This window comes from Portunus trituberculatus, chromosome 30 (assembly GCF_017591435.1).
Source record: "Portunus trituberculatus isolate SZX2019 chromosome 30, ASM1759143v1, whole genome shotgun sequence".
Classification (NCBI taxonomy): domain Eukaryota; kingdom Metazoa; phylum Arthropoda; class Malacostraca; order Decapoda; family Portunidae; genus Portunus; species Portunus trituberculatus.
Window position 1 is genome coordinate 12,147,454 of NC_059284.1, and position 9,477 is coordinate 12,156,930.

Below are 9,477 nucleotides of genomic sequence, written 5' to 3' on the forward strand. Positions count from 1 at the left end.
ACACCAGGGAAGCAGGATACTGAAGTGGCATTAGCATTTCAAAGATTAGGTTAAGTTAAATTGATTCAGTGTATATACTTCAATGTTAGCCATACTTTGCCAGGATATATGCATTAGTGTCTGGGAATTAATAGATGTGAGTGAGTGAGTGAGTGAGTGAGTGAGTGAGTGAGTGAGTGAGTGAGTGAGTGAATGAATGAATGAATGAATGAATGAATGAATGAATGAATGAATGAGTTAGTGAGTGAGTAAGTGCCTAAGTGAGCAAGTGAACGAGTGAGGAAGTTTCTATTCCTATTTATACAATCTTCACACATGGACTCATAATATTCTTGTTGAGGCAAAGAGAGAGAAATTAAGATTGGCTGAAATATATACAACTAGTACGATTCATATACACAGGAACACGGTCTGAACACTGTACTAAAGAAGAAATACAAAACCGTCAATATTATGAAGGAACAGCGACTTCTAGCAGTAAAAATTCACTTCTGCCTGTGATAATGAGGTTAATTCAATCACTAAGCTAGAAAATAAATAAATACCCTTATAAATGAGTCTGGGAAAGATAAAAGTGAGGAAAATTAAAAGAAACACAAATACACAAAACAAATTAAGATTTTCTAAGTATTATTCAAAGATATATATACGATTTATTGCAGTTTCCACCACACGTCAATATACACATTCTCACGGTCTAGAAGATCACACTTCTACGAGCATTTCTAACTCCATTTTACCCTATCGGAAATTAATAATAACCTCAGGGCAGAATTGAGGTTGGGTTGGGTCTCCGAGCATTTCTAACCCCATTTTATCCTATTAAAAATTAATAATAACCTCAGGAGAGAATTTAGGTTAAGTTTAGTTTCCCCACCTATAAAAACCCCGCATTCCCAGGAGGTCCTCAAGCTAGTTAGACATAGGGAAAAAGAAATATAAGAAAGGGTACATTGGCTGAAACTGCAAATTTACCAGGATATCATTCAAATACATGTAAACACAAATCTTAATAGCCAAACTCGAATTAAATCACTGAATAATTTTACAGGAAGCCAAACAACAAATTAGAGGTCAGTGATGCTCCTCATTAGCCTAAGTCAGATCAAAAGGTCATACTAATTAATATATCAGAGTTTTCACACATACGAGAGAGAGAGAGAGAGAGAGAGAGAGAGAGAGAGAGAGAGAGAGAGAGAGAGAGAGAATAAAGTACGAGGAGGGAATAAAGAGTAAACAGAGAGAGAGAGAGAGAGAGAGAGAGAGAGAGAGAGAGAGAGAGAGAGAGAGAGAGAGAGAGAGAGAGAATAAAAAGTACGAAGCGAGGGAATAAAGAGTAAACAGGAGAGAGAGAGAGAGAGAGAGAGAGAGAGAGAGAGAGAGAGAGAGAGAGAGAGAGAGAGAGAGAGAGAGTACGAAGGAGGGAATAAAGAGTAAACAGGAGAGAGAGAGAGAGAGAGAGAGAGAGAGAGAGAGAGAGAGAGAGAGAGAGAGAGAGAGAGGACAAAAACAAAGGCAAGGAATAACAGGACGAGAACAGAGAACAGAGTGAGAGAGATAGAGATAGAGAGAGAGGAATAAAATGAGAAAGAGGAAGAGGGAGAGGACAAAAGGAGTGAGAGCGAGGGGAATGCACCACACAGGGTCATGGGCCACACACACACACATACACACGCACACACACACACACTCAGCTGATCCTTCAAGACAAAAGACCTTAGCTATGTTCCACTTTTCCACCTTCCACTGGCTTTCCACCTCCACCTCCTCCACCTCAGGCACCTTCACTCCACCCACTCCTTCCCTGCACACTTCCACGGCACTCCAGCACGAGATAAAGCACGAAAAAGGGAGAGAAATTACCAAGCGATATAATGTTCTCTCTTTCTCTCTCTCGATAAACAAATCTTGTGGTTCCAATATTATTTTCCGCCAGACGCTTTACTTTATTTTCTCGTCCTTCCTTTGTTCCCTCTAATTCCGGGCATTTATTTTGGTTCCACGGTTAATTTATCCTTGTTTCTTTGTATTTATGGGGTGTTTTTTGTGGGTTTATCAGTGGGTTTTGGAGATAATAGGGTAATGGCTGTGTATTTCTTTTTTCGCCCATGTTTTTAGGTGGGAGGCATTAGCGTGAGTGGGAATGTCTGTGGTAATTAGACGTGGTTTTAGTCAAGAGATGGACTGCTGGTCAAGGATACAAGCCAGGTCATAAAAGGGCAATTGGTACTCAAATTTACAAAGAAAAACTACCATTACAGAAAGCCCCTTCAGGGATTTAACCTCCTAACTCACCACGACCTCTTAGATAATATAAAGCTAGAAGGATAAATACCAGATAAATACGACTGATGGTATGGAAATTAATGGAGGGTTTATGGTATTATGTGGTATATGTCCATTATTATTTCCAGAAAGGCCCTTTTAACCTCTCACCTCACCACGACCCCTTAGATAATATAAATCAATAAAGATAAATACCAGATAAATACAACTAATGGTATGGAAATCAATGGGAGGTACAGGGTATTATGTGGTATATGCCCATTATTTTTCACAAGTACATGAGGAGAGTCCCAGCGAGTACAAGCCGATCTAAACAATTCCAATATTTCTTCTACAAGTCTCCAGAGGGCCGTAAGCCGCACCGTGAGTGATCCGCCTTATAAATCACCAAATATGCACGTCATCCGTCATCCATTTCACCATTACTCCACACTAGCACGTAGCCAATAGAACAAACAATGGTAGCCTGGGGGAAATTACGCTTCAAAATTAAGGAAACGAGAGAAATAAGCCGAGACATTTGGGTGTATTGCCGCTGTGGTGGACGTGTATGTGAAGGCCTTGTCCTGTGGGTCTGTGTGGCGAGTTTGTTATTATTTACTCATAATCAGGTGTGTAGGTCGTCAGGTGTGTTATTTAGTGCATGTGTGTGTTATTGGAGTGTGTGGGAGGTAAAATAGTGATGGTAGAGACAAGGTAAGGACATTTAAACATCATGTCTTTTTAATACGTGTACCTCGAGGCGCATATTTATTAAACTTATTTACTTATTTTTATCATTATTTTCTTTATTAACTGGTTTATTTTGGTGTAAGCGTGGACTTTTTTTTTTTTTTTTTTTTGGTGTTGGTGGATTGGTGTTGTGGTGGTGGTGGTGGCCTCGTGTGGTGTAGTAGTGGTGATGGTGTGAGTCCCGAGCAGGTGGTGGTGGTGGCGGCGGCGGCTTGGGTTAGGTTAGGTTAGGTTTGGGTTTTTGTTTGTGGGGTTGGTTTGATTTGGTATGGTTAGGTTAAGTTAGTTTAGGCTATGTTAGGTTAGGTAAAGTTAATTATTGTCCAGGTTCAATCAGGTTAAGTTAATTCTAGTTTGCATTAGGTTAGGTCAAATTAATTGTTTTCCAGGTTCAATCAGGTTAAGTTAATTATTGTCTCCGATAGGTTAGGTTAGGGTAATTCTAGTCTGTTAGGTAAAGTTAGTGGCACTGTCCCCGAGAAACCGTCCCGCGCGCTCGCCTCGATTCCCGGCTCCTCTTTCGCAGCTTTTCCACCCAGCTGATTTGACGTTTTGTTTATGGGGTTGGTTTGATTTGGTATGGTTAGGTTAAGTTTGATTCAGTTCAGGTTAGGTCAAGTTAGTTTAATTCTAGTCATTGTTAGGTCAAGTTAGTATAGTGTAGTCTGCATTAGGGTAAGTTTTGATTAGGTAAGGTTAAGGTAGTTAGTCCTCCACTCACAGCCTCCAGGTAACGAGTGGTGGTTGTCAGTCCACCAGGAGGGAACTGTGTGCTTGTTGCTAACGTACATAATAGCACAGATCAAAATGGAATTAGATGAAGAGTGGATTGGTGAAAATATAGTGTTAATACCTTGCTGTTGTGTGTGGTTGGCATCTCACCACGACTGGTTTGGTGTGCTATACATGTGTCACGGCTTCACTTCACCTCTTCTTCTTCTTCTTCTTCTTGTGGCCTTCTATGCTTTGTACCACTTTGTAGGTCCTGTTCCCTGTAGTGTTCCAATCTCAGTCCCTCAGCAGCCTGCAGAAGGAGAGAATGGAGAGCAACAGGCAGGGAACACATCCATTTCCACTATCGTTTTCTCTATGCCTGCTCTAAAAACCTGTCCAGTTCAGCCCAGTAGTAGGCATGGGTTTATTTAAATTTACGTGAGTTTTTACGGTTCTAGAGGCAGAGCGATAAGATTTCTATACTATTAACTGGAGAAACACGTGAAAACCACACTAATCATCTCTGTGGCTTTGGAAAATAGTCGTGGTGAGAAATAATAGCATTTTCTAAGGTGTTTTTTATGGTTCTATAGGCAGTGACAAAATTTGTACATTATTAACTTGAGAAATATTCATGAAAACCCTTTGAAAATAGCTGTGGTGAGAGGGAATAGCATTTCTTAAGGTGTTTTTATGGTTCTAAAGTAACAAGATATCTACATTATTAACTAGAAAAACACTTGAAAATTACGCTAATCACCTCTGTGGCCTTGGAAAATAATCGTGGTGAGAAAATAGCATTTTTAAGGTGTTTTTATGGTTCTATAGGCAGTGACAAAATTTCTACATTATTAAGTGGAGAAACACTTAAAAACCCTTGGAAAATAGTCTTAGTGAGAGACAGTAACGTTTTTTAAGGTGTTTTATGGTTCTAGAGACAAAGTAACAAGATTTAACTAAAGGAATGCTTGAAAATCACACTAATCATCTCTGTGGCCTTAGAAAATAGTCCTGGTGAGAGAGTAAAGCTTTTCTGAATACTGACACCATTTTCTGAAGTGACTTGAGTTTTTAAGGATGTTTTTTATGGATTTAGTGCAAGAGCAATAAGATTTCTACATTATTAAAAGGAGAAACACAATGAGAACCCAGCTAATTGTCCATGTGGCCTCTGAAACTAGTCGTGGTGAGGGAGCACAGCATTTCTAAATACAGGCCTTAGACATCAGTTAAGAGTCTACTCAAAAATGGCTCCTGGTTTCATAACATGGTGTAGCTTATTGATGATATTGATTTTAGGTGAATAATACTTGCTTTCTGTTGATCCACGCACTTATCACGAGGACAGACTACAGTTTTCCTCAAGATCTGACAACCACGCACTCCCTGGGGCACTATTCGGAGTAAGACCAAGGAGCCACTTCAGAGTAGACTATAGCCATTTAGCATCATATGTGTCGCTGTTCCACTTAGACACCTTTTAGACACCAGTTAATCAGTGAACAGCATAGGTGTCACTGTTCCACTTTGACACCTGTTAGCCATCGAGCAGCATATGTGTCACTGTTCCACTTAGACACCAGTTAGCCATTGAACAGCATAAGTCACTGTTCCACCAGTTAGGCATTGAGCAGCACATATTGTACCATTCCACTTGTTCCGCAGCTAAATCATGGCTCCACGTAAGGGAAAGACCCAGAAGGAGGAGGTGCAAGTCCAGCTGGGACCACAGGTGCTGGATGGAGAGAAGGTGTTCGCTGTGTGCCACATTTACGCCAGCTACAACGACACCTTCGTGCACGTCACTGATCTGTCTGGCAGGGAGACCATCGTGCGCATCACCGGTGGCCAGAAGGTGAAGGCTGACCGTGACGAGTCCTCCCCCTACGCTGCTATGTTGGCCGCGCAGGTAACTATAACGGGAAGAAAGCTTGTCTGGAGTGTTGTCTCGGAAACACTATTCTCCGATGTATCCCTTTTTCATTGTCATTTGTTATTTTTTATATTTATTTTATTTATTTGTTGATTGATTTTTATTTATTTATGTATTTATTTATTTTTATTTTTATTTTTTTTGTTAGAGGGGCTAAGAGCAACAACAAAAAAATATTAGACAAAAAAAGTCCCACTTAGATGCCAGTCCCCAAGCTGGTCAGTGAGAGTTAGCCACAGGAATGGGATAAATACCATGAAACCTCCCTCTTGTATGAATTCAGATTGTAGGAAGATGAAAATACAGAAGCAGGCAGAGTTCACTTTTCGTTCTTTATCTGTTCTTTATGCACTTTTTTTTTTATGATATTTGTTTTTGTCTTTTATTCGGAGGCAGGTAGCTTAGCCAAAAGAAATGTGTTAGTATGTTTAGAGGCAATGCAAGTAGATCCAGGAAAATCATTTGACTGGCAATTAAGAGTAGTGATAGTGATATGAATGCTTTGATGGAATGCTAAGAATGAGAGGAAAGGGAACTAGAGAGAAAGTATAATTTTTCTTTCTCCCTCCTTACTCATCCTTTGCACTTGGTTCTGTTTCTTCCCTTTATTAATTTTTCTGTGTCTAGTCCTCAGTTTGATTATCTTCCTTCTTTTGGCTAAACTTATTATTCCATTCCTTTTAAGTCTCCAAGTCTACTGAGATTATTTTGTTGATTTTAGGGGCAACCATGATAGATAATCATTGGGAGAGACAGGAGCAGCTGGCAGAGTAGTGTGATGCCATGCCGTTATAGTCTGACCAGCCTTAATTTACGGCAATGGGGGCGAGCGTCTCTGTACAGTGTTGCCACGTTTTCACTACTGTTCTGTTAATCTCTCTCTCTCTCTCTCTCTCTCTCTCTCTCTCTCTCTCTCTCTCTCTCTCTCTCTCTCTCTCTCTCTCTCTCTCTCTCTTACTAAAGAATCAAAGGTAAGCAGAGAGCATTTATAATATATATATATATATATATATATATATATATATATATATATATATATATATATATATATAGTATATACGAGGTCAGTCACGTCGCCACCACAATGTGTCAAGGCCACCAGCTGGGTGTGGAAGAGTTGCCGCTCACAAGTGAAAAATGCTTCTTTTTTTTTTTTCACTTAGGTATTGGCATATACCTACTATTTTGTAAAAATAGAAACTACACATTAGCTTGGCTTACGAATTATGAATGCGATTATGCCTCACCCTTGAAATTACTGTAAAAGCCAGTAAATGTGAGCATTTTATCTTATAATTATAGCAACATCTGGTACTACAAGGTGAGGCTATTCGGCCTGGCCAGGCTGGGTTCCTTTTTTTTTTTTTTTTTTTTTTTTATATATAATAGATTATTTCTTTTTTCCATGCTCATTATCTTATATCTGTAACGCTGATATTATTACACACCCTAAACATACGCTAAGTACCATTATAAGTTACTACAGTTGATATCAGCAACACTGTTGAATATGTATGCCATGTTTGTATGGTACTATATAGTTTTTTATGCATATGATGGTTACTGTTGATTCAGCCATCTATATACACAAGTCGAAATTTTATACATCTGAATTGATGGTATTTGCGATGCCTTGTACACCAATAACTTCCATTTCACATCGCATTTTTTGGAAACGTGGCAGAACTGTAGAGTTCCCCTCGCCCCCCCATAGCAGTAAATTAAGGTCGGTCAGACTATAGCTCATATTATCCCCTTCTTAAAAGGCACTGGTACATCCTCCATTGTGCTCAGTGTAACTCAAGAAGGGAGAGGAACCCAAGGCCTCCATGTGACCTCAGGGCATTTCTCTGGTCTAGGAGGAACCTTGGAACATGTGTGGTTGATTGGTGCAGCTTCTGGTCCAGGGGATGCTACAATACTGTGTTGTCCCTTTAGATGCTTGCACTTGTGATTGAACCTGTCAAGTGTATTGCACATACTATTGGATATATCAAGCTGAGAGATGAACTGCATAAAAGTATATAGAAGAACAGCAGAGCACTAAGATTTCATCACTGTTGCAGGATGTTGCTGAGAAGTGCAAGACTCTGGGCATCACCTGCCTGCACATCAAGATCCGTGCCACAGGCGGCAACAAGACCAAGACCCCAGGACCCGGTGGCCAGTCCGCCCTGCGAGCCCTGGCCCGTGCCGGCATGAAGATTGGACGTATTGAGGTGAGTGTTGCGCTCATTTTGTTCCTGCTATGCGTGCTACTTTTTCCTCATTGAATATTTTAATGTATTAGTTGCTGCCTGATAATTATTTTTATCTCAATATTTTTTCCTTTGTCATTGTTTTATTCATGTATTGCATGTAATTCCATGTTATATTTTGATTTTTTGTTTGCCTTCATTTACATTGTTTCCTCTTGTTGTAATTCTTCCCTTTTTATCTATTTTTTATGTTTATATCTGGCCAAGGGTCTTGATGCCCTGTGTGACTGTTGACATTTCCTGCACCAACACATTTCACTCAGGTGTTTCCTTCTCCAAAGACACCTGTACATCCATTGTGCTCGGTGTAACTCAAGAAGGGAGAATAAACCACAGCTTCTCTGAAATGGCTACAGACTTCTTGTGGTCGTGGTCCTTCATGAAACTTTGGAACATTAATTACCAGATGAATTATGTATTTTATCAAATTCCTGTGCTGAACAATGTATTAGTAAATGTATATCAGGACATACATAATCTGATATTACATTTCGTTGAAGCTGTATTTGTCAGTTTCTTAAGATTAACATTGGTAGATCATTATTAGCTTTCTTGAGCCTTTGTTTAGGGTACAAGCCTAATAAAATATTTCAGGATATCTAATGGAAGTGTTGCTTTGAGTCAGAGGCTGTCATGGCATAGTATTCATTGCTAAATAGTTCTGATGATGCAGCTGATGATTGATTTTTGGTATATAACTTTTTTATTAGTTTTAATTAGTCACATTGCCACTGCACAATCCTTTCAAACAAAAATTCAAGCCAAGGTCACAGTGATTGGAGACCTGCCTGCATGACTGCTTGTCTGGTGTGTGCAGAGACCAGACTAGGAGAAACATTTTTTATTTTGAGATTGGTTACGTTGGGCTTTGTTTCTTTGCAGTGGCCATCATTATTTGTTGTTTGTATGTTTAGCTTTGGTTCTTTGTAGTGACCATCATCGCTTTGCTTATGGGATTCGTTGATATTTGATTGTGTGCCAGTTGTATTTTGGTTGTAGAATGTTCCATTACCTGTCTCCCACATTCCATCTCCAGGTTTTCTTGGGTCTCTTTTGGTCCTGGTTTCGTCTTCCTGCAACCTTTCAGGAATGTTATCTTGGTATACATGGGGATGTTGATTTTTTAGATAAAAGCTTTAAGGTTTCCATTCCTTTATTGATAATTGAAGGGATTAAGCTGATGGTGAGGGGAATAGTGTTTGAAGTGTTTGTTTGTTTTCAGGATGTGACGCCAGTGCCCTCAGACAGCACACGCAGGAAGGGTGGCCGCAGGGGCAGGCGCCTGTAATTGTCTGGCTCTAATTATAGTGATCCGTTAACTGCTTGTTTTCCTCTTGAGATTATATTCCAAGATTTCCTAATGAGTGGATGGATTAGTGGGAAGATCAGTTATGTGTGTGTGTGGCATTTAGTTCTCCATCTGAGCTGAGACAGTGATTGACATTCCTTTAAAATACATGTCATAAACTTGTGTTTTTACTGTAATTTGATAGTTACATGTAGTTAGCTTTTGGTGAAGACATGAGAGGAGTCTTGGCACAGGACATGTCAGTC

The 9,477-nt window shown here is 39.7% G+C and overlaps 2 protein-coding genes across 6 annotated transcripts in view; one reads left to right on the forward strand and one right to left on the reverse strand.

Annotated features, from left to right (window-relative positions):
• LOC123510814 (zinc finger SWIM domain-containing protein 8 homolog) overlaps positions 1 to 3,896 on the reverse strand; it is a 24,243-nt gene extending 20,347 nt beyond the window's left edge. For 4 of the 5 annotated variants that reach the window (XM_045266213.1, XM_045266211.1, XM_045266210.1 and 1 more), the window contains exon 1: positions 1,864 to 1,929. The gene's annotated coding sequence lies outside the window, so the exon portion shown is untranslated. Of the gene's footprint in view, positions 1 to 1,863; positions 1,930 to 3,871 lie in introns of those variants that run through there. The other variant, XM_045266209.1, reaches the window with a different exon arrangement.
• On the forward strand, positions 2,585 to 9,242 carry LOC123510822 (40S ribosomal protein S14). The gene is made up of 4 exons (XM_045266246.1): positions 2,585 to 2,649; positions 5,398 to 5,641; positions 7,732 to 7,884; positions 9,146 to 9,242. Exons 2-4 carry the CDS (start codon positions 5,405 to 5,407, stop codon positions 9,209 to 9,211), a joined length of 456 nt encoding a protein of 151 aa, XP_045122181.1. The 5' UTR covers positions 2,585 to 2,649; positions 5,398 to 5,404; the 3' UTR covers positions 9,212 to 9,242.
• The last annotated feature ends 235 nt before the right edge of the window (positions 9,243 to 9,477 follow it).

Bases quoted from the DNA above. Each gene is read 5' to 3' on its own strand.
- LOC123510822 (XM_045266246.1), top strand. From the start codon at position 5,405: ATGGCTCCACGTAAGGGAAAGACCCAGAAGGAGGAGGTGCAAGTCCAG. The intron at 5,642-7,731 runs GTAACTATAACG...TCACTGTTGCAG, and splicing joins CTGCTATGTTGGCCGCGCAG to GATGTTGCTGAGAAGTGCAA. The intron at 7,885-9,145 runs GTGAGTGTTGCG...GTTTGTTTTCAG, and splicing joins TGAAGATTGGACGTATTGAG to GATGTGACGCCAGTGCCCTC.